The sequence below is a fragment of the Euprymna scolopes genome, chromosome 3 (genome assembly GCF_053919585.1).
Source record: "Euprymna scolopes isolate OS-2025 chromosome 3, ASM5391958v1, whole genome shotgun sequence".
NCBI lineage: Eukaryota > Metazoa > Mollusca > Cephalopoda > Sepiida > Sepiolidae > Euprymna > Euprymna scolopes.
The window spans coordinates 158662328-158687916 of NC_136484.1; the positions used below are offsets into that span (position 1 = coordinate 158662328).

The 25589-nt window shown below is 35.5% G+C and overlaps 2 protein-coding genes across 2 annotated transcripts in view; both read left to right on the forward strand.

The window, feature by feature from the left end:
* Nucleotides 1-5570: 5570 nt before the first annotated feature.
* Nucleotides 5571-6104, forward strand: LOC145263023 (uncharacterized). Its single transcript, XM_080119857.1, has one exon. It carries the CDS (start codon nt 5571-5573, stop codon nt 6102-6104), a length of 534 nt encoding a protein of 177 aa, XP_079975983.1.
* Nucleotides 6105-12168: 6064 nt separating this feature from the next.
* LOC145260181 (very-long-chain 3-oxoacyl-CoA reductase-B-like) overlaps nt 12169-25589 on the forward strand; it is an 88597-nt gene continuing 75176 nt past the window's right edge. The window contains exon 1 of the mRNA XM_080118008.1: nt 12169-12547. Within this exon, the coding sequence (XP_079974134.1) occupies nt 12352-12547 (196 nt within the window). The 5' untranslated portion in view covers nt 12169-12351. The remainder of the gene's footprint in view (nt 12548-25589) is intronic.

A 25589-nucleotide genomic window follows, 5' to 3' on the forward strand; every position in this document is an offset into this window, starting at 1 on the left:
TGTTAAAGCATCTATTTCGTTTTTCATTGCTATTTTCCATTGCTGACAATGTTCTGAATTAATTGCTTCATTAACGATTTTTGGCATACTATCCATGGAATAGCAATAGTCGATTTGATAATCTTTCAAATTGTTGACCACAAAAAAATCGAGTCATGTTCTACTTCTTTTGGGGTAACACTCGACTTTAACATCAGCATCATCACTGTCTTCATTATTAATACTGTAGTATCCACCAACAACAATTTCATTGTCATCATTTGTTTTATGAATTTGAAGAAATATTAATTCATCCTCTTCATATGATGAGTTTCTGTCTTTGAAATTAAATGTGTCTGCGAATTTTCCACATTGAATTCTTTTTATTTTATTTTTCTCTGGAAAAATACTAAATAGGTTGGGCCGTTTTTATCGTACCCAAGGAATATACTACTACTGGTATTAATATTTAATTGGCTCTTTTTATTTATAAATGTGAAGCAAGTTGAACCAAATACATCCATTCTGCTTGAATTTGGTTTTCTACAGCAGAAACCTTCATATGATGTTTTAGACTTTTGTTAAAGGACCGGTTGGATATTTACGCAATAGCCATAAGTGCATATCTCCAGAGCTTTTTGGGGAGTTTTGATTCAATGAGTAGACATCTTGCCATTTCAAAAAGTGTCTGCTATGATCTTTCAGCAGTTCCATTTTGGCGAGGAATTAGGGGTCGATTTTTCGATGTTTAATAAATAAAAGTTTGACATCTTTATTAGTGAATTTTGTACTGTTGTCAGAGCAGAATACACTTTGCTGCACCGTAGGAGGCCATGTCAGCTAAATATTTTTTAGTTGCTAGCAAGGTATCAGATTTGACCATTATTAAACCGGAATAATCGTCTTCAAAATTTAATGCATCCTTGAAGTTTTCTCTACCCATTGCTTTCACAGGACCGTTCAAGTCACAATGTACCAGTGATAGGATTTTCGTGCCCTTCTTGTCTGGTATCTTTATTTTTTATACTTTGTCATTTTTCCCATTGTACAAACGTTGCAGTTTGTCAATTTTTTTGAAGTTTTTATTTTCATTCTGTCAACCATATTCGGCAACTTTTTGATATCTGGAATATTGCAGTGCCCAAGAATTTTATGCCATGTCTGTAATTCATGGCAGGTGTTTTTGGTGGGACTATGCTATTTAAATAATATAGTCTTCCATTTTCTTTAATGTCGAATACAATGCCATTCAGGTACACCAGTTTTGATTTATTGGGGCTAAAGTAGTTTATATTTGCACCTTGTGTAATAGTGGGTTGTACAGAAAATATATTTTGTTTAAATTTCAGGATTAGAAAAGCGTTTTCCAGAATACAGGAACAAAGTTCACCTTTATTGTTCATTAGCGAGATTTTAGCATGGCCTCTCTTCAAAATGATAACATTTACTTGACTGCCATCAACCAGCTCTACAAAATGACTTTGAGGGTTAAAGTTGGGATCAAAATTGATAAAATCTGATTCCTTCATAATTATATGTTCCATTGCATCACAATCAACAAGAAAGTTGTTACTGTTTGATGAAGCATCAAACGTAAATGAAAATGTATGTTTGCTAACGGAGCTCTCCACATATTTAATGAAGTCCCCTTTGAAATTTGTGTATCTCCATTGGAAACTCTTGTGATTAGGTTGCCCACACAGCGCAAAATAATTTTCATACTTTTCTTTGGAGAAAAATTGTTTTGGAAAAATTGCGATTTTTATTCAAGGTAAAGGTATAATTAAATTTTGGTGTTTTTAAGTGCGCATTTTTAAATTTCATGATATTTGTAGATTCGTTTTTTTCTGTGATCATTTTCTCAGTTTCCTCATAACTCCTAAGTGCTACCTGGAATTGACTAAAAGTCATGGGTTTTTCTTTCTGAGTTATCACGGTGGTAAATGGCTTAAAATCACCTGGCAACCCTTTAAGGAGTATGGAGATTAAGAGACTGTCGCTAATAACTTTGCCGGACATTTTTAATGCTATTGTTTCAGCCCTTATAATATAATCTATAATCGTCTCGCCTTCCATACATTTTAGTGATATCAGTTCAGTATATTAAGAGATAATTATGGGGTTTCCTTTTGATAAATAATGCTCTCTTAATACGTTCAATGCTTTGCAGCCATCGTCCAAGTCTTCTCTTATTACCAGAGATAGACTTCTGTCACCTAAGCACTGTATGAATTCCACAAAGACAGTTGCATTCTTCGTCGAGGTCGTTTCTGTTTTCAGGTCGTGCTTGAATTATTTTGCGTAACTTTTGGATTCATAAATATCCAAAAAATTTCACTTGCTACAATTTGAATTTGGATTCTGATCTATCCAAGTAAAGTCTTCTGCTGAGCTCATAACCTCTTGAGTTTCAGAAGAGTTTCCAATGGGTAGTTATTTTATACAAGTTCTGCAGATGACGAATTCTCATTAGACAGCTGTTCTGTACAGGTTCCAGACTTTATAATTTTGCAGCCAAAGAGTAAAAGAGCCTTCTCGTGTTGACACGAAAAAATTATGTGCTGGGATGCTAAAAGGTTTAATTTTTATGGAGCAATTCTGGTTTCTGATTGCTTGATAGCAGAACGAGAAATGGTAAATAAATTTCCTTTAATGTACCAAGTCTGAATATTTATTTTTATTAATTTTTCTAAAAAATTATTTTAAGGGAGTTGTTCATCATTTTGTCTGGCGACCAGCTCGCTTCAGTGGTGACCCCTTTTCTTCAAACTTTGGTAGAATATGCGAGGAGCTGGACATTTCCAATTTGGCAGTTTAAAGACCTCCAAACAACTTAACAGTTTCTCTCGGCACAGGCCTGGACGGTTTTGGAGGAATACCACTCATACGGACCTATATGGGGCTTTTTTCTTCAAGTTGAAACCTGCATCTATTCATGTTACCTCGCACTTGATGACAACTATGGACAGTGATACCTTATCCGCGACAACGACAATACAGGCCGTTCTCAAAATTCTGCCTTTCTGGACACACGACCTAACGTTGTGGCTCACCCATGTGGAAGGACAGTTTTTTACTCAGCGAATTCACAGCGAATTGACTAAGCTGAACCACGTAGTGGCCGCACTCACGCACGCGGTGATGGCTGAAGTCCGCGACTTGATAATGACACCCCCAGGATCTATTTCCTATGACACCTTTAAGTCAGAGTTAATCAGAAGAACGACCGACTCCCAACAAAAGCGTCTCCGGCAACTGCTGATCGAGGAGGAACTCGGTGATCAAAAACCATCTCAACTACTGTGTCGGATGAAGCAATTAATGGGCGAAAACGTTCTACAGCCGGATATCCTCAGACAATTATTCATTAGCAGGCTGCCGTACAGTATTCAGATGATACTAACGTCCTTTAAAGACATCACCTTGGTCGAGGAATTGGCGGAGTTGGCAGACAAGATCATGGAAGTAACGGTCTCCGTAGCCCCGGTGCACGCACAGGCCTTAAAGGATTCCTTTCCCAAAACCTCAGGCACCTCCACAGATATTCGTGAAGAACTGGAGAGACAGGCCCAGCTAATTCAAAACTTAAGTGATCAGATTCGTGATATGAAGCTCAGACCAAGTAGATATCCGCGTCCGAGCAGACAGGACCGTTCTCGGCGACAAAGTAACAGTCGAAATGGTGACAGGCTGTGTTGATTCCACACACGTTATGGCGAAAAGGCTTTCCGATGCCACAAGCCTTGTTCTTTCGTGAAGAACGATAAACAAGCGGGAAACGGCCAGGCCAGGTGGTAGGGGCGGCCGATACCCCTGGCAGAAACCACATTTGTCGTACCTCAGACAAGAACACTGGTACACGATTCCTCGTTGATACTGGTGCAGAAGTCAGCATAATCCCCAAGGAACTGGTGAAAGAGAAATGACCCCAGTCGACTTTCTGTCTACAAGCTGTGAATCACTCATCTATTTGGGGAGAAATCGTTAACGTTAAACCTGGGACTCCGACGCACCTTCCAATGGATTTTTACTATCGCGAAACTGCCCGTTCCAATTTTGGGAGCGGATTTCTTGCATCATTTTGGCATACTTGTGGATGTCAAATGCAGCAAATTAATCGACAATAGCACTGGTCTTACCATGCAAGGGAAGATTAATAGAATGATGAAGATAAGCCCGGTCATATTGAAGAATGCTACGGACTCATACACAGACCTCTTAAAAGGTTTTTCTGATATAACACGTCCTGTTTTTAGTAACGACAAGGTTACACACAATGTTACCCACCAAATCCAGACCAGAGGACCTCCTGTGAGCGCGCGCCTGCGCAGACTCAAACCTGATTGTCTGAAAGTCACCAAGCAAGAATTTCAGCACATGTTGGACTTGGGCATTATTTGACCCTCTGACAGTAATTGGTCATCGCCACTCCACATGGTGCCTAAAAAGTCAGCAGGCGACTGGCGCCCTTGCGGGGATTATCGAGCACTCAACAGTCGCACGACTCCAGATAATTACCCCATTCCTCACCTCCAGGATTTTTCAAACTCTCTCCATGGTAAATTGATATTCTCCCAAATCGATTTCGTCCATGCGTACAATCAGATTCCTGTGGACTCTGAAGATATCCCCAAAACTGCTAAAACTACCCCATTCGGACTCTTCGACTTTCTACGAATGCCCTTTGGACTGAGAAATGCTGCACAGTCTTTCCAGCGATTTATAGACGCAGTCTTACGTGGATTACCGTTCATTTATGCATACATTGATGATCTACTCATAGCGAGTTTATCCGAGAGCGAACATGTGCAATATCTACAGCAATTGTTCCGCAGATTATCGGAATACGGTGTTATCATCAACCCTGGCAAGTGTGAGTTTGGAGTCTTTTCACTTTCCTTCCTGGGACATTTAATTGATTCGGAGGGTATCCGCCCTCTCCCAGAAAAAGTCCAATCCATTGTTGATTACCTGCCTCCCACTTCCCTTCGTAAACTCTGGCAATTCCTTGGGTTGATAAATTTTTACAGGCGTTTCGTTCCTCACTGTGTCGAAATCGCACAGCACTTAACAGATGTACTCAGGAATAAAAAGGAAAAAAATGAGCCAATCACTTTGAACAGACCGGAATTACACTCCTTCAATAAAGTAAAAGAACAGTTAACAGCTGCCACCATGTTGGTTTTTTCCCCACCCACATGCACCCCTAGCCCTGTCAGTAGACGCATCTGATGTGGGCATTGAAGGGGTATTACAGCAGTCCGTAGACAACACGTGGCAGCCACTATCCTTTTTCTTCAGGTGACTTCAGAATGCTGACACCAAATATAGTACCTTTGGCAGAGAGCTTTTAGCCACTTACTGTGCGGTCAAGCATTTTCGCTACATGCTAGAGGGATCCAACTTCATGCTTTTTACGGAACATAAACCGCTATAACCAAACCCGGCAAGCATTCACCATTACACCATTGCCTAACATCATTACAACCGACAGAGGTAGACAATTCGACTCTTACCTCTTTTCAGAACTGTCTCACCTGCTTGGATGTAAACACATTTGCACTACATCGTACCATCCAGCGGCAAACAGCATGATTGAGCACTTTCACAGGCAATTGAAAGCATCCTTCAAAGCATACTCTGACCCTAACAGATGGATGGAATACCTTCCTTTCGTTCTCCTAGGTGTTAGGTCCACCATCAAATCAGACATCGGTCTGGCCCCGGCTGAAATGGTCTACGGAGCCTCATTGACCTTGCCTGGACAGATGGTTGCACCAACCACCCCCGAACGCATGTCAGACCCAGCAAGTTTCACCTCTCGTGTAAAAGAATATATGGCAATACCTCTCAACATCGCGCCAAGAGCACAAGACGTAAATACGCATGTTCCCAAGGACATAAACTCATGGACCCACATGTTCGTCCGGAATAGTAGCGTGACTGCCCGTCTTCAGTCGCCGTACTCCGGCCCTTACAAGGTACTGAAAAGATACCCGAAGTTCTTCATAATCGAGATTAACGGCAGACGTGACTCGGTCAGTGTTGATCGCCTAAAGAAAGCGATTTTGACGATGTCGTACACATGCAGAAACCAAAGACTAGGTCTTTTTCGACAACCCTAACCCATCAAGCACAACCATTTCTACCAGATCGGGTAGACACATCTAGCGCCAACACCGATTCGCTGTTTACACTCAGTGACATTCTGTTCTTATCTTGTCTAGTAGGGGGTAATGTAGCGCCTATCTCGGAACTAAAATTTGACAGGGAATTTTTGATATGTTACCGTTTCCGGAGAGCTCTAAAAAAGAGAACAAAGAAAACTGTGGCGCAAAATTTGAGGTGTTTCTCTTCCTCTTTCCTTCCACTGGACTTCATGAGGTAAGACATGCTTTTCACTGCTGCGGCCTTTTTTTTTGCACACGCCCAAACCAAAGACATTATGATAATTTCTTCTAAATGAAACAAGAAAAAAATATTTTCTTTATCTCTTTGCTCCACTTTTTACACAAAATGCATTCACAAAGAAAAACATTAATTTCTCTTTTCTCTTCTAATTATTTTACACTCAAAAGGAACATTTACCCAGTCCATAAGGTTTTCTTTGTTTTCAATGGACACAAACATATGAATGTAACGGAACGTCGAGAAATGTTAAATAAATTTACACTTCCTTTAATGTACCAAGTCTGAATATTTATTTTTATTAATTTTTCTAAAAAATTATTTTAAGGGAATTGTTGGTCATTTTGTCTGGCGACAAGCTCGCTTCACCTTTGAATGATGGATATAGAAAGTAAATTAACCTCTCCGAATTGTTTTATTTACAAAAATATTTCTTTATTAAAAAAATTTGTTGAACTTTGTAGTGTGTGCAGAAGGGAATGCGTGTTCATCTCACGTTTGGGTGTCACCAATTTCTGCAGTGGGGGTCAGAAATTAAAGTGAGATTAAATTTCCTCGTCCCAAACAAATAAAAAAAAGAATGAGAATGAAACGTACGACACCTCCTTCTGATTTAAATGAACCGCATTTATTTTTTAAAAAACAACAATAAGGTGATTACACAAAGGTAAATAAATGAACAGAAAAAGTTGTTTTCTTTGTGAAACGGTGACTGAGGTAATTAAATGTTTTTTATGTAAAGAAGAAAACAGTTCTTTTTCTCGCTTACTTAGCGGGGAGATATACAAGGGTAAAAAGAGTCCATTAGGGTAACAAGTCCATCTCCACGCGGAGGAATTAATTGTTGAGCGTATGCGTGTTTAACGTCAAAACATGGATGGGTTGACATAGATGTTCACGCCATGCTCAAAAGGTTGACTGTCTCGTTTGGGCGCAAAATGCTCTTTTTATAGATCCAGACAGGCTCCAGACAGCATTGGATTCTGCTGATATTTTCGCGTTTTGAAATTCGTAAAAAAGATTATATTCTTAATTTTTTCATTGGCTATTTGTGTCACGTGACCTGCTTTCAACTACGTTCGCCAAAAATATGTTATTTTTACTTTTGTTATTTTGAGCAAAGTGTGTGGGCATATTTGAATTTGTGCCGTTGCTGAGAGATTGTTTTTTTCTCAAAATGCGCGGGGAAAAATTGCAATGAATAATGTCTCGTTATTGGCATGCGAGTGTGCGTGTGTGTGTGACTGTACAAATACTCCCCCCAGATTGAAAAAAAGATATAAAACTCTTTTTTTTTCCTTTTTTTTTTAATATGTCAAAATATGTTGAAGCTTCCTGTAGGCAAGGAAAGGTGTAAGAAATATCCGAGATGGTTGGTTGAAAATGTTCATGTTTACGCAATTATTCGTTGTTGGGTTGAAAGCGAATGCAAGTGAGTTTGCAGAGCCAGTATAAGTGAGTCTGTACCGAGGTTAGTGTGCATCGTTTGTGTTGATTGGATGTGTTGGTTGAATCAACGAACCACCAGTTGTGGAGTTTTTAGTGTGTGTGGAGCATCTAACTCGAACTGGTGTGAGTTCAATGTCGGTTGTTATTGAAGAGTTTGGCTTTTGTGCGTGTGGCGACTATCCATGAGGGTTCAGGTTTGTTGAATGAAGTCGGCGAACGTTCGAAAAATATTGTTTGCAGAGCTTTGACTTTTTCTGCCTTGTATGAAGTCAAGAACTCAGTGTCGGTTCATGTTGAGAGACATCGGTAATAAGTCGTTGTCGTTCCTTGGTTTGGCTGCGAACTGTTAGAGATCGGCGGTATCAATGGCTTGAATTGCATTGTGTAAGCATGCGTGTGGTTTATCGGCATTGTTGGAGAAATGCGACGTAGTCATGCTTATGCATGCGTGAAAACATATCGGGACTGCTTACGAATCCGAGGTGCAAGTGATACTGAGCTCTTTCTGAAATGTTGGATAACCGCTGGCAATGTAGGTACAATTCTGTCAGTTGGCGGTTTGTTTGACATGTAAGCTACATGACCATTATTCCGTAGGAGGTCTATGTGTGTTTTTGGTGCTAATTGGCTGTAGTCGGCGTTCGATTCGTAGAAAATTGAGTTGTTTAATCTTCGATTTTTGAGCAATTATTCGCAAAAAAACCCAGTAATTTTGAGAAAACAGTGTTGACATTGTTCAGGTGATCAATCGGCATACTCAGTGGGTCAGTACGAGTCTGGACGCCCAGGGATGAGTGTATCAGTGTGCATAATGCAGCTTACTCATGTTGGCTGGGGAACTTCAGTGGCGTGAGGTGAGATGAGTCGTTGTGAGATCCAGATGTTTAGTGTTTGATGAGCATCTTTGTGAGTTAATGTCAGAAAGAGTTAATATGCCGTAAGGTATTGCTGAGGGTTGATATGCCATAACATGTCGGTGTAAAAGGGTTGATATGCCGAAACCAGTTGAGCTTGACTTATTTCAAACATTGATATGAAGTCAAAAACTCAGTGTTGTTAAGATGATTTGTTGACGAGACAACGCAAGTCGCGTGTGTATATACGCATGTTCTGTCTGTGTGGATGCATGAAAATGAAATTATTGCTATTTTTGCTTTTAAAGTCGTGTGGTGGCTGGAGATATTTCTGAATATGATGAATATGCTCTCATTTTGCGTGATTTGGACGCCTTTGAACTGCCGGTCTCTGGTTTTCATGTCGGCGAGTAGTCGGTAAGACGGACGTCTGCGGTGTCACCAATTTTTGTAGGATGCAGGAGGGTGTGCGTGTCTCATTCACAATTGTAGGGTACAAAAGGAAATGCATGTTCATCTCACGGTCGGGTGTCATCAATTTCTGTAGTGGGGGTCAGAAATTTAAGTGAGATTAAATTTCCTCGCCCCAAACAAATAAAAAAAAAAAGAATGAGAATGAAACGTAGGACACCTCCTTCTGATTTAAATGAACCGCATTTATTTTTTAAAAAACAACAATAAGGTGATTGCACAAAGGTAAATAAATAAACAGAAAAGGTTGTTTTCTTTGTGAAACGGTGACTGAGGTAATTAAATGTTTTTTATGTAAAGAAGAAAACTTCTTTTTCTCGCTTACTTAGCGGAGAGATATACAAGAGTAAAAAGAGTCCATCAGGGTAACAAGTCCATCTCCACGTGGAGGAATTAATTGTTGGACGTATGTATGTTTAACGTCCAAATGCGGACGGGTTGACATAGATGTTTAGGCCATGCTCAAAAGGTCGACTGACTCGTTTGGGCGAAAAATGCTCTTTTTATAGATTCAGACAGCATTAGATTCTGCTGATATTTTCGCGTTTTGGAAATTCGTAAAAAAGATTCTTCATTTTTTTCATTGGCAAGTTTTTCATTGCTTTCAACTACGTCCGTCAAAAATATGTTATTTTTACTTTTGTTATTTTGAGCAAAGTGTATGGGCGCATTTGAATTTGTGTCGTTGCTGAGAGATTATGTTTTTTCTCAAATTGCGCGGGGAAAAATTGCAATGAATAATGTCTCGTTATTTGCGCGCATGTGTGTGTGTGTGACTGTGCAACTGCTTTATGCAAACAAACATATGAACTTTGCTGTTTAAAAAAATCTGTTTTCCTTTTTACGTTGACTTATCTTGCCTTTGGTTGCAATTATTTATTTTTTTATTTCCTCTTGTTCATTAGCAATAAATGTTCGAAATTTCTTTGAATTTTTTTTATTCTTTGAATTAAAAAAAAATACTTTTAGCTTAACTTTATATTTCACCATTTCGTTTTTTCTTGTGCCTAACTTTGCCCTCGTGGGGAGGCAAGTAAATAGGAGGTAATATGGCGACTGAAAAACGTTTTTTGACCACCATAAAAGCATTACAATACATTTAAACCCTGAAAAAATTCCGCCATGCACCCTTGTTGTTTTAAGTTAAGTAGCCAGCCACAAACTTTAAAAAAAAAATGCGCTTTCGTGCGCCCCTATTATCCCAAAGAACCAGCTATGTAAACACTTTGCAATATTTTTCAATAATTATTTAAAAAAAAATGGTAAATGTTACCTTACGCTACAACAGAACACAGATCACTCTAATTTGTTTTTTTAGGGGTATTCGAGGTCGCTTACAACGAATCTGATAATCAAAGCATGGTATGAACCCCTACACCTTTGGACTATTTTGTGCCATTTCACCGCCTTCGGTAGTGTTTTTCTTAAATGATACATTCGCGTGCGAAGGGGCGTAGTCAAGTGTCTTACCACATCACGTAGGAATCTTTCAAATAAGACAGTTTAAAAAAAAAAAATTTTTAATGTGGTTCATTTTATTTTTTCCGTCTTACGTAGTTTTTTAATTGATCCAAAAAGTTTTCACGAGCGGTTTGCAAAAACATAAGCACCAAACACATTTGTTTTTCGTTCTTTTTTTTTTTAGGGGGGGGGGGATATTCCATTAACAGGTGCTTCTTCTGCAGTTTAATTAACCGTTTTTCCGTAAGTAACGCGTCGACATTTACCATTTTACAATGTAAACAGAATCTTTGTGAAAAGGTAAATGTCGACGCGTTACTTACGAAAAAACGGTTAATTAAACTGCAGGAGAAGCACCTGTGAAACTACACAAGTCCTATAATTGAATGCCTCCACCCCCCAAAAAAGAACGAAAAACATAAAAATATATTTGGTAGTTATGTTTTTGTAAACCTCTCGTAAAAACCTTTTTTAGATCAATTTAAAAGCATTAAAACTACGTAAGGCAAAAATAAATAAATAAATAAATAAATAAATTTTAAAAAATAAATAAATAATAAATAAACCACAATTTTTTTTTTTAAACTTTGAAATGACCGCTTACAGATTATGGCATGCCAAGATTCCTACGCGATGTGACATGTGACACCCCATACGCCGTTCATGTAAGAAAAACACTACCGAAGGCGGTGAAATGGCACAAAATAATCCCAAGGTCTAGAAGTTCATACCATGCTAACGGTAAATTTGCGGTAGGTTTGATTATCAGATTCGTTGTCAGCGACCTCGAATACCCCTAAAAAAACAAATTAGAGTGGTTGGGGTTCTGTTGTAGCGTAAGGTAACATTTACCAAAAAAATTCTTTACAATCAATTTTTATTTAAAATTAAGAAATTATTTTCTAAAATATTTTGTTTATATATGCTTGCATTTTGTTTTTAAGTAAAATTAAGAAATTAATTTTAAAAATATTGTTTATATTCATCTTCATTCAAAAGGGTTACTTTTTGGTAGCTTCACCGGTTGTTAACCTAAATTTTGCGAATGTCAGAACGAGGCTCGTCTTATGCTTGCGTCACCGAAAAATTTATTAAAAAAAAAAATCTTTGATGTAGGTACCCGTCACGGAAAGAAAATGTCATATTCTAAAAATAACACAAATTGCTCAAATATTTCCAAAATATATATATATATATATATATATATATATATATATATATATATATATATATATATATATATATATATATATATATGAAATCATTTACAAGCCTGATTTTGATCTTGGTAGTTCGCATTGAGTTGTCTCTCCTTATTCATTAAACATGGCGAATCAAAACAACGTCTGGCTGCATTATAAAATCTGATTTTCTTAAGTTTTTTTAATCGCCTTACGTAATTTTTGGAATATGACATTTTTTGTTCAGTGACGGATACGTACAACATTAAGATTTTTGCGTATTTTTTTTTTTAATTTTTTAAATTAGGTTGAGTTCTACACAAGCACCAAAATATAATGCGTAGACGTGTAGGGAGATATTTACTAATCAACAAATACCCACGTGGTTTCAACGTGAAGTTTTCTTTACTCCTAGGCGGCGCTGCTGCGGTTGCTATACGACCTTGACCTTGCAAACGCAAACCCCCACGCCCAAACGAAGTGAGAGACTCTACACTTTTCATTTTGAAATAACTGAAACTTTTCACCTCGAAAAGCAAAAAATCAAAATGCATGAAGAATTTAGAAATTTCGTTCGAAATTTCCTCGGTCCAACGACTGAGTATTTCTGTTGTTTTGGATTTTTAGTCTACGGATTCGCTATGTGCCGTCTTATGACGTCCGTTCTAACGTACGCTTCCCAGTCCGTGTTTTCCCACTATCTCGGATGGTTATCCAGACTTCCTAATCTTGGCGAATGGGCAGGTTGGTTCATTATTTTTTATTTTTTTTTATTTCCTTTATTGAATTTATTCTATCTAAAAATAAATTTGAATTAATTCAGTAAGAAAACGAAAAGGCGAATACAAAACGTTGACACTTCATCTGTTTTATAGTTTGTATGGAGGCATCAAAGGGCCAAAATAAACATAAAAGTTGAACTTTTTTTTTAATAATAAAAAAAAAATTGGCAAATGTGTATTTCAGCGGCGTAAATTATTTGACAGACAAAAATTTATAAAAATTATTTATTTTATATAAAACACATTATTAGACCCTAAGGCTGAAATACCCGCCCCCATTAATTTTTTTTTTTTTTTTTTACCTGTTTTAGACTAAATGTACAACAATCCAGGCCGCCATTCGATTAAACTTGGCTTGCCAGATTGGCCTTTTTGAGGCCAAATTTGGCCTTAAAAATGCCAATCATTAGAAATGCCAAATTTTCAAAACGTTGGCGGCCTCCTCCCCAATATAAACAGTAAAATCTTCTAAAAATGTTAAATGGTGTTCTAATCGGTAAATGTTGGCGCGTTACTTACGGTTGATTAAACGTTACTAATGCAGAGAGTGATCCGCGCTATTTTTTAAATCCTGTTTCCACGTTTAATTAAAGTTTTATGTTTTTTTTTTTTAATTCAATTGTAAGGTTAAAGTACAGAATAGGTACAAAACAGTAAACACCCTCCCCACAGCCTCCCCTCCCCATGTTAAGAATGGCTTTTAAAATGATAACGTTATTATTTCAGCACGGATCACTCTCTGCATGAGTACCAATTAAACTGCAGAAGCACATGTTAAGCCACACAAGTATTATAATTGACCCCCCCACCCCCCAAAAAACTGAAAACATTTATAAAATGTTTGGTGCTTATGTTTTTATACCTATTTACTATGCCTCCCCACGGGACAGAGTTAGACACCAGGGTCGTTTTTTAACGTGGAGTAAAGGTGCAAAAATAAAAATTGTCTCAGTCGTGAAGGATTTCTCCCCCACTGAAAGAGAACAAGAAATGGAAGTGCAGCATCTGAAGAACAGATACTACACTTTGAGATATTAAATCTTTTATTCATGTTAAAAAATACAGAAAAAAAAATCAACGATGAACAAAAAACTTAGGCACATGGCCACCTCAAAAGGGGGGATTTTGGGGGTCGTTGGTCATCCTTGTCACTCCAGAACTAAACAAAGTCAAAAGTTTCTCCCAGCTAGTATCTTCTTTCACCATAATACCGCATTCACCCTTTCATATTGGGGGACGTCCTAGTAACTCCAAATTTTTAAAACTTTTTTTTTTTTTTTTTAAACATTTTTTTTAAAACATGATCTTGTCCCGAAGGCCACGGCACATTTTGTAAACCGCTCATGAAAACTGTCTAAAATGCATTAAAAACTACGTAAGACAAGAAAAAAAATTCTAGGGATGTAGCTAGCTGTAGGATTGCATGGTGTGTCCAACTGTTCTTTCTGGTATATGTTTCCAGGACTTGCTGTTGCATTCAAATTTCAACTTTTTACAGAGCGTCCAGTGGAGATATACACACTGTGACCTATCGCGTATACTTTAAAATTTATTTTATGTTAATCTGTTTTAATCGCGTTTCTGTATTTTTTGTAATGTAAACAATATTTTTGGTTCGTATGGGCTACCGTAGTTTTTCTTACCGGCACTCATTTTCACTTTTCTTTTCGGATCCGCACGTTTTCTTTTTAGACCTTATTCTGTTATCTCCTGCCATAAAAGCTGGCGTTAATTTTTCTTTTAATCATGTAAATTCGTTATCTGGAACTTTTCAACTGTAAGATAGCTTCTATAGTGCATTTTATAGTGACTGTTGAATTTCTAATAGCCGCTACCAAATAGAACGGATTCTCCTCTTTTACCAAACGTTTTAAGTTTAATTTCGTCGGTTTCAAACCTATATAAATTTAAAGGTGAAATCGGGGGCTAGTTAAGATAGTCGACAGCTCGATTTTTTAAATTAGCCGTTTCAAGCGAAAACAACAGTACTTATTTAACTGTTATGATAAAAATAGTAATATATCCAAAAATTACGAAAATTCATCGAGTAGAACTACTGTTGTGTTTGCAATCTCCAAGGTGTTTACATCTAGGGAAAATGCAATTTCCCTCAATTTTCCGTAAAAATTACTTTTAACTATAAATAATTGCCATTCGGGCATATTCCTCGAGATATTTCAATAGAAGTGCAGCCAGCACATTTTTTCCACCCTAAAAAAATCCGGTACTTGTACAGTTTAGTCAAGACATTAAAAAATGAAAATATCGAAAAAAGGTTATATTTCACGTATCCGTTATGGAACGAAGTTCTCCGAAAAAAAAATTCACTTAATTTCATCAAGTAGTTTTATTTTATTTTTTTTTTTTTACATCGAAAAAAACAATTTATGATACCGAGCAAAAGGTTCGATTTTTAGGAAGAAAAGCTAGAATTAAAGATGGGAAGGGAGTGTCGGCACTTTACATTAAGTTATCTCCCCGTGGCATGTTGTTCAGCTTCAGCAAATTTCACAATGGCTGATTTCAACGTGCTCTAATAAGAACGTGTTTTTCCGCTGTAAAAAAAACCTACTCGATCAAATTAAATAATTTTTTTTTTCGGAGATCTTCAGTACAAAATGGATACGTACAATATAACCTTTTTTTGATAATTTCATTTTTTAATGTCTTGACTAAACTGTACAAGTGCCAAAAATACTTTAAAATGACCACTATTATAGGTTTTCGGGGTTGCTGAGAACGAAGATAACATTTAAAATTCCAGGAAGCAAATAGTCTCCAAGATTTAAAGAAATGATATTAAGCAATGTAATTCTTTATGCTGATATGCACTGCATCAGTGATGCAGTAGTGCAGTGCTAGCAGTGTCAGAAATTTCGTGAAAATAGTGAATAATTCCACCCCATCTTTCCAAGCTTATAACTCCTCGAAAAATGTAATTCAAGCCCTAATTTTTTTTTTCAATTAAAGGAGTAAGGACCAAGGTTTTATTTAAAAAAAAAAACAAAACAAAACAATGTGTTTTTTTTTTTTAAAAAAGGTTTTAAACTTCGGACTTTACAGGTAAATTTCTAAAAAACTGATTTTTTTTTTTGTTTTAAATTTGAATATATTATTTATTGACCTTTTCTCTTCAATTTGTGATATATAAACCTATTAAACATAAATTAATTATTTACTTTTTAATAGACATTTCAAAATGAGAGGCGTAAATTATTCGACCCCCTATCTTTCTAAGCTTATAACTCCTCGAAAAATGTAATTCAAGCCCTAATTTTTTTTTCAATTAAAGGAGCAAGGACCAAGGTTTCATTAAAAAAAAAAAAAAAAAGACAAAAAGAAAAAATGTGTTCTTATAAAATAAGGTTTTAAACTTCGGACTTTACAGGTAAATTTCTAAAAAACTGATTTTTTTTTTTGTTTTAAATTTGAATATATTATTTTGACCTTTTCTCTTCAATTTGTGATATATAAACCTATTAAACATAAATTAATTATTTACTTTTTAATAGACATTTCAAAATGGGGGGGGGCGTGAAAATGGGGGGGCGTGAATTTAAAAAAAACGTTTGTCTAAAATATTATATTCGGTTTATTGGAAAGAACATAAAATTTCACATTGACCCTGAAAATATCGTAAAAATAGAATCAATAGAAAAATTTTGATAGATTTTTAAAATTTAAAAATATTGAGTTTAAAAATTGAAAAATATTGAGTTCGGAAAATTCATTACTGTTTTAAAAAAAAATAAAAATATTTTTATTACTTTTAAAACAACTGTAATAGTTTATTTTGGAAGTATAATCCATAAAGAAAATAAATAACCCACTTTTAACAGAGAAATTACGAGATTTTTATATTGTATTCGCAGTTTCGTGTTAGGGGTGTCAAAAATTCCTACAAAAATTCTGATACTGCTAGTGCAGTGCACTCACTGCACTGCACTGACTGCACACTGCAGTGAATGCACTTACTGATCCGCGTTATTTTTTAAGTCGTATTTCCAAGTTTGATTAAAGTTTTATGAAATATATTTTTATTCAATTGTAAGGTTAAAGTACAGAATAGGTACAAAACACCCTTCCCGCCCCATGTTAAGAATGGCTTTTAAAATAACGTTATTATTTCAGCATGGATCAATAAGTGCACTGCATGAGTACCTAATTCTTTATAAGTGGTGGTGATTGTTGTGCGCGGAAGCGCGCGATATTTTCGCCGCGTGTGCGGCAAAATTATGCGCGCTTGCGCGTACCACAATGGCCACTTACATTGCTTAATATCCGGAAAACTACTTATTTGCGGAAAATTTAAATGCGATATTTTATGTTATAAGTGGTGGTCGTTGTTGTACACACAAGCGCGCATATATATATATATTTTTTATTGCATGAAACCTGCGGAAAAGTATCTTTTCAGTATCGTGAAAACTACTTTTTGGTCCCAATTTTAAATACGATATTCGTTTTCAACACACTCGAAAACAAATTTTTTTTAGATGAGTTTTATGATGGGTTACTAGGCCACAATTACCCATTTTTTGTTAAATTGTGCTTATTTTACATCGACTAACCTCCCCCACAACAAAAGGTGGCTCAAAAGTGGGTGCTCATTTTACGTTAAATTAGAGAAATAATTCCCCCATATTTTTGAAACTATAATTTTTTCACATCTTGGAAACTTCTTGTTTCCTGGAATTTTAAACTTTACTTTCGTTTTCAGCACCCTTGAAAATGTATAATAGTGGTAAGTTTTAAGGATTTTTTTGTAGGATGAACTGAAATGTCTCGAGGAATATGCTGGAATGCCAAATTTTCTACTTGATGAATTTTCGTAATTTTGGGATATATTACTATTTTTTTACATGACAAATACTGTTTTTTTGCTTAAAACAGCATATTTAAAAAAAAGTCGATCTATCTTACCAAAAAGCACCTAAAATCGATTTTGGACACAAGTATTTTGTGAACAAAATGAAAAAGTATAAATATATGTTACAAAAGGTAAGTTTTTAGTTATGTTGACACATACAGGCCCCATGTCAAAATATAGATGTCATCGCTATATGTCACATGACTTGTGCTTAGGTAAAACGCGACCTCAGGAAATGTCTGAAACTGCAACGAAATCTGCTTGAATAGTTTTTACATATTGCTTCAATTTTGACTTTTTTAAAAGTGAAATGCGATTTTTTTCTGACTTAATTATTCAAAAATAAATTTTAAGGTTTTTAACTTAAAAACAACAGTTACAGAGGAAATGGAAATTAAATGGATATTAAAGAAAACTGAGATGACGTTTTTGTAACTTCTTTTTTTTTTTTTTAAATATTAAGGTTTTTTTTACTTAACGATAATTATTGGGTGAGTTTCTGCCAGTTTTTTTTTTTTTTTTTTAATTTTGTGCAAAGAAATTTCACATAAGAGACAGATCCTAAAGCACACAAAATTTGCAATGCTAAGACACCTACCTTTCATGGATTTCTCTATTCTGTCGTTGCTTGCATAAGTGATATACTTTGCGTGCTGATTGGGCGGGTAGAATCCTTCTCTCACCCATCCTTCTTGACTGAGACAAATCAAGAATTTGGGAGAATAGTGATTATTCTTATCACCATATTGGTTGAAACGTTCTTACAAAGTCCATGACAGGGATTGTGACCATTCAGTAATTCCTCATACAAACTTCCGACCGAGAGCAATTCAAGCTCCCCACAATGGGGATTCAGTCACAGAAACCAAGAGTTCCTGATAATGCTCTCTGCTGGATAAAATGGAAAGGTTTCCGTAGATGATTATTTTGCATCTTTTACTTCGATGTCAAAATTGTAAACTTGGGAATCAATTCAAATTCCCCACATTGGGGATTCAGCCACAAAAAGCATGAGTCTGAGATGCTTTCGGCCAGAATAAAGCAGGAAGAGATCCCTTGAAATGGAGACGATTAAATTATGTCCGTTCAGTTCGACAGCAAATTAGAAAATAATTTCTTGTGCTTCTTTGCAACTCTCGAGATAACCAAATGTAAAAAAAGAAAAAAAACAGAAAACATTCAATACAACTTCTGAGATGCAAAAGCAGAAGTGCCCTAAGCATTTGCCCATTTCAACAAACTCCCCAAACTAGATGTAGTGAGTCTATTCACGAAAGTACCCACTGATGAGACTGACAGTGGTATGGGATAAGCTGACATCGGATGCCTCACTGAAAGAATGCACTTGCATCCCAATTGACAATATAATGGAGATGTTGATCTTCTGTGTAGAAACTACATACTTCGTGATGGGATCTGATATATCGGCAGGAAGAAGGTCTGGCGATGGAATCATCATTGTCCTTAGTACTGGCCAATGCATACATGGAATACTTTGAGGAAATGGCATTAGGATCAACATCACTAAAGCCAACAATGTGGTTGCGATATGTAGATGACACATTCATACTCTAGCAGGAAGATATTCAAACATTATTATACCATGTGAACTCGGTCTGTCTGACTATACAGTTCCTGATGGAAAAAGAACATAACAAATTATCGTTCCTAGATGTGCGTATAAATCGCACTGGTTAGGGGTTTATGTCATGTGTATACTGAAAGCCGACTTTCACTGGACAGTATCTAAACTTCAACTGACACCATCCATATAATGTAAAGAAAGGAACAATCCATTGCCTACAATACCGAGCAAAAGCAATGTGTAATAACATCAGTGCATATCAAGAGGAGATGGACAGTTTAAGAGAAACCCTCCACCGAAACAACTATCCAGAGAGCATGACATTAGCTCCAAGAAATCTGGACCAAACACAAAAGAACACCACCCAGAAACTCACCACAGTTTGTATACCATATATGGAGAGCTTGTCTGAAAAACTTCAACGAATATGTAATCCATATAGCATCAGGACAGTATTCAGGAGTGATTCAACTCTCCAGAACAGCTTGTGAGAATCAAGCCCCTTACAGAAAAAAATCATGATTAAGAACTGTGTATATGAAATCCCATGTGAATGTGGAAAACTATACAGAGGTGAAACGTGTCTTCCGTTGAAAGTACGGTTAGAAGAACACCGAAAAGCTGTAGTGTGTGGAGAGACTGAAAAGTCAGGTATAGCTGACCATATCTGGAAGGAAAAGGGAAACCATCTACCATTATGGGACGAAGTAAAAATTCTAGATGGAGAAGAACAGTGGAGAGTAAGATGACTCAAAGATAATGATACTACACTTCACCTTTTCTGTGCTCTGTCAATAGAGGAGAAATCCTTCATGACTGAGGCAATTTTAATTTTTGTTTCTATCCAGAGTGCCCCATTTTGGGGAGCTGGACTTCCCCACATTAAAAACCGACCTTGTATCTAACTCTGCCCTCGTGTGGAGGCAAGTAAATAGGAACAGTGGTTGTAGCCAGACAAGTGTTTGTTTTTAATGTTTTATAGAAGAGTGGGGGGGGCATAATTTGAAGCTCGGTGAAAAACTTGCCATGAAAATAACGATAGAGCAGAGATAGATTTTCTATTTCTCTTCTGTGAGATAGAGGGAGGAGAGAAGAGACATAGACCACAAGATTTCAGAGCCGGTTTTTTACCTTGTGAAGCAGGCCTCTACATTTCAAGAGATTTTTTTTTTCCAAGTGGTAACTAGAAATAATGAAGTGCTTATCTGTTGGCGATTGTATTTCTTTTACTGACAATTTTCTAAAGCTCATTACTGAGTGAAAAATATTTTATCAATTTTTTTTCTTTTTAATAAAACGAATGTTTAATTTAAACAGTAAAAGTTTAATAGAACAATGAACAATATACTTTTTTTTTTTTTTTTTTAAACAAAAGCTGTTTAAAAAAACATCTGACCATGAAGAGAGTTGGACTCAGGATAGATCCTTGAGGCATATCAGCATTGATACTATAAGCTTCTGACTTTTGCCCATTGACAATTACTTGTATAAACCTATGAGAGAAGAAGGATTTAATGGTTGAGATGATATTTCTAAATATTCTGTAGCTGGAAATCTTGTGACGAAGACCTTGATGCCAAATCTTTCAAAAACCTTTGATATGTCAAGAGTATTGCTCTAGAAACGAAGTCCCCATTAATAGATTCACTGAAATGCACTTTGAATTTAGAGAATAGATCAATTATTGGCCAAGATATGGCTTTTTTTTTCTTTTCTACATAAGAAGTGTCAAATTTGTCTAATAAAACTCGTATGCAATCATTCACTAATAGTAATTTCATTGTGATACAACTCCTCAGTGTAGCTAGATGTAACAAGTATACTAATCCAGAGATTTAAGCCAACACAAGTCACTAGTAATCATGACAACAGGTATCCAATGCTCTACCAATAGTCAATAAACCTGCTAGTAGAAATGGAAGAAATTATTTTTCTCAGACTAAGGGATAAGAGGTGGATGTAGTTTGCTTGAAGCATTGTATAGTATGTAGTTAAATAGAATGTTTAGAACGCAGTACAGTGCAGAGGTAACGGAAAGACACAAGCTTAAGCAGGTGAAAGTTTTATTAATACAATTTACAAATACATGTGTACATATTCATATATTTCTATACACATTATATTTATATTTGCGCAGTGGTCACCTGGGAAAGTCGGTCTGGTGGTATATCCGTGTTATGTAATATTTCGAGAAAGATCTCTTCGTCAGATATTTATTTGACTTTGGTTCAAACATGCTGTTGTAAACAATAACAGTATCGCGGCAAACAATTGCCCGGAACTTGTAGATAGCATTTTAATTTAATATGGTTAGGTTTTTTTTTTATATTCATTTCTTTATTTTTATTTTTATTTCTAATAAATATTTGACGAAGAGATCTTTCTCAAAATATTATATAACACGGATATACCACCAGACTGACTTTCCCAGGTGACCACTGTGCAAATATAAATATAATGTGTATAAGAAATATATGAATATGTACATATGTATTTGTAAGTTGTATTAATAAAACTTTCTCGCCTGCTTCAGCTTGTCTTTCCGTAACCTCTGCATTGTACCACCTTCTACACATTTTATTTGTTTTCATTTTTACTATGCTGAAAACAAGAATTTTTTTTTTACACATACACACACATAAATACACATTATACCGGTTGTGATAGGAGCAACTGGCTTAATAAAAAAAAAATCTTCAGAAATAGAAGTAATCATTGGAAGACCGAGCTGTAACAAAATAGAGATAGCAGCCACAGGGGGAACATTATCTGTCCTTCAAAGAGCCCTTAGATATAAATTTAAATCATAATGGAATCAAGAGTTAAGTCCGAAGGGAACCCTTTGATCTCTTTAAATGGAAATAAAAGAAAATAAAAAATAAAGTTTGTGTGTTTTTCTCTCCCCTTTCTGCATATACTCTCTCACTAGGCACGGGCAAAAATGGGGGGGGGGGGCAAAGATAGGGGGACCTAGTTTTGAAAGCCGATTTATCATAATTTTTTTGTATGTTTCCGACTACGTTTTGATTTTATTTGAAAGATAAAAGACTAAACTTAATTTCCAAAAGGAAAAAAACATTTGTACATGTGAAAAAAAAAAAGTTATGGAAAATCTTTTCACGGCAAACTAATCAATTCAGCTAAATTTTGAAGTTAAATAAATTCATTGTAAAAATCCTTTTAATGATAAATATTTTTCTGGCTCTATTTCAAAGATAATTAGTAAAGTCTTAAGATATTGAATTAAATAAAAAAGAAACACCTTGTTTGTACAAAACAAATTAATTAGCTCAAAAACCGAGTGATTCTGCCGTTCGCAAAATGCAACAAACAAAGTTTTGTAAACACGGAATGTATGGAAGCCCAAAATTTCAGCCAGTCGAAAGACTGTGAAAATGACGTCATGTAATTAAAAGGGAGGAAGGGGGATGCTAGTTTTCTTTCTTTTTTTCCCCAGATGTGCATCCGTACATTCCTATTCTGAATTTTTGTATAATTTTTTCCATTTTTTTAATTATTTTTCTATGTTCTTGTTTGTAAATTAAATTTTAAAAAATTATTGTTCATTATTATATAAAAATTGTTATGCCGAAAGTTTCACATTCTTACAAGAAAGGAAAATATTAAAATCTTACATATAAAAATTATGCAAAACCTGTAATTTAAAAAAAAAAGTAGAAATATTTTTTCCTATTATAATTTTTTTGTGTGAAAATATTAAATAAACATTGCTTAATTCAATGATAATATTGGTAGTTCGAGAAATTCATTTTTTTTTTTGAGTTATATCGAATTCATTAATACAGATTTTAGGGGCTTTTATCGTAATGTTCCTGTAAAAATTAAATTTTTTAAAAATTATTTTTTACAATGCTTTATTTTCATAAAAAAAGCAAAAATTTTTAATTTTTTTTTATTACTGAAAGCCATAACTTTAGTAAAGGTATTTTTTGTTTAAACAAAATAATACATTTCCACTAAGATTAAAATAAAAATTGTTGGAGTATTGTTGTCATATTTGGGCTGGTGCATCTGCTACTAGTCTCTCGCTCCTAGACAAGGTTCAAAAGAGAGTCGCGAATCTGATAGGTCCTGAACTGTCAGGTAAACTTCAGCCTCTGCCACATCGAAATGTTGCATCCCTCTGCCTGTTCTACAAGTACTTTAACGGTGAATGCTCTGACGAATTGCAAGCACTTGTGCCCCCTCGACGTAAATACCTCTGACAAACCCGACAAGCAGCTAAATCCCATCCCTTCACAGTAGAGATCCCTAGATGCAAGAGAGCCTTCTACTCCAGTAGTTTCTTCCCCAGAACAGCTAGACTTTGGAATTCCCTTCCGGGTCCCTGCTTCCCCGACTGTACTGACATGCAGAAGTTAAAGTGTAATGTTGCTGCCCAACTCTTCACCTAGTACCACTGTACCCTAGCCTCCTACATCAAAGTGGCAATGTGCCTTGTTTGGGGTGAAAATGTAATAAAAAATAAAAGATAAATGGTTTTTTTTCCAGGTATAATAATTTTAAATTGCTAGTTACCATAAGAGAAAATAACATACAATTATACTTTTAGTGGGTAAAAACAGTGAAAAGATTGATTTACTTAACAGTGGGTGTCTGAAGAAAATGTTTTCAAAATTTTCAATACTTATCATGTTGAAGTCTTTTTTTTTTTTTTTTTTTTTTTTTTTTTTTTTTTAACACAACAAAAAAAAATCGAGTGGTCAAAAGTATTTTGGATACCCCAAACTATTGAAATTGATGTCTCTTCTGGATTAGTTTCTGAATTTCATGACAAAATTCTTCATACAAACGTGGTACAAGCATTTGCAAAACCTTATCAAAAACGTGGTTTTGTGATCTCTTTATTTGCTTAAAACTCTTAAAATATATAGTGTACATTATTATTTATTAATTCATTTGAAAAATATATTTATTTCTGAACAAAATGGTAGTATTTTGAGGACTTAAAAGTGCTTTGGTTTTTAAAATATGACTATTTTAGCAGAATCCTCTTGAAATTTGTGATTATTCAGAGCGTTTCATCTTCCGTATGTATTGCTAAAAGAAACATTTCTGAATCTCTACCCTCCCCACAGGCAGAACTTGAATCTTCATGCACATCAATTTCTTTTAAAAGAGGCCTGAACACCAGTTTGATTTTAGCAATGAACTTTTCTTTTTTTTGTTTTGTTAAACAAAGTGTCACCACTTATCAAAAGTCGTCAAATTACTCGAAAAATAGGGGTTACATGAATTTCAGATGAATGGTGAGACAACACAATGATGATTGGTAACAATTGTTATGATTGGACAGAATTTGATTATTTAGTGTTGCAGACAGTACGGTTGATTTTTTTTTTTTTTTTTTTTTTTTTTATGTATTTCTCAACTGTACGTCAACGGAGTTGTAATCCGGTGAGTTGAAATTGGTGAAATCATGGAAATTCTCTGACAACTATTGATTTTCTCGTAGATGTGACATGAATCTGAGTCATACTGCCACATGTATGGCCTTTTCACAACTACCTATTCCACTGATCACTTAACAATGGACAGCAACTCAATATAGTCATTTGAACTGCGTTTAAGTTCCTTTTCAAAGTTCTGGGGCAACATGATATAGTGTTTGCTGGAAACGTGCTCAAAGGTATCAAATTTGAGTGAACATGATCTTCATGACGTGTGGAACTTTGTACAAATTGTAGGTTGATATCTGTTCTGTGTATTGTTCAGCTTGTCCTGAGAAGACTGACAGTATCCCTGGCTACTTTTTTCAATAGTTTTTGATTTCGTAAGGCGGTTCTCTTGCAGGTATGTAGTTTCTCTTGTGATTGTTGCATTAGATGTTATGAAGATGATTGTTCAGGAACCAACTCAACATCCGTCACTCTTGCTAAGGTTTGGGAAAAAAAAAGGCTAATTTTTTGCTCTCATGATAGTTCGTTTTGAAAATGCTAATTTTGTATGAAGGCTTGGACTTAAAACAATTCATAAAGGGATAGAAGAGCTAGATGACTTTTGCTTCAATAAAGAATGACTTCCTGTTTCTTATACTTGTATATGAATTCATTGTCTTTTAATTTTGACTAGTTGAAAATGATTGAATTTTTATTTTATTTTAAGGAAAAAAGTTGTTTTTTGCGCTTCCGTCTCTCCACTTACATAGAGGGCTGTTAGCCCTCAGGTTGGACAATTATCTTGATTTAAGCATTTTAAAGATATTTTTGGTTTAAGTTTTTTGTGCCACTGGCTACTCACGTCCATGAGAATTTAATAATTCACTGATGATAGAGGTGACAGTAGCTAAGTGGTTAATGGACTGAAAACCTGAGTGTGCCAGGTTCAAATCCTGCTCATTTCATAGAAACATTGTCATCTAACCCATATCCTGACCTTGTGTCTGACCTTCTCCTTCAGAGAAGGTAAATAAATTAATCGCATCCATAACACATACATACATACATACATACATACATAATGTTTTTGTAATTATGTATCTCGGCTATTTAGTAGGAAGAATCATGGCAAGTGACGTTCTTTCTTTTT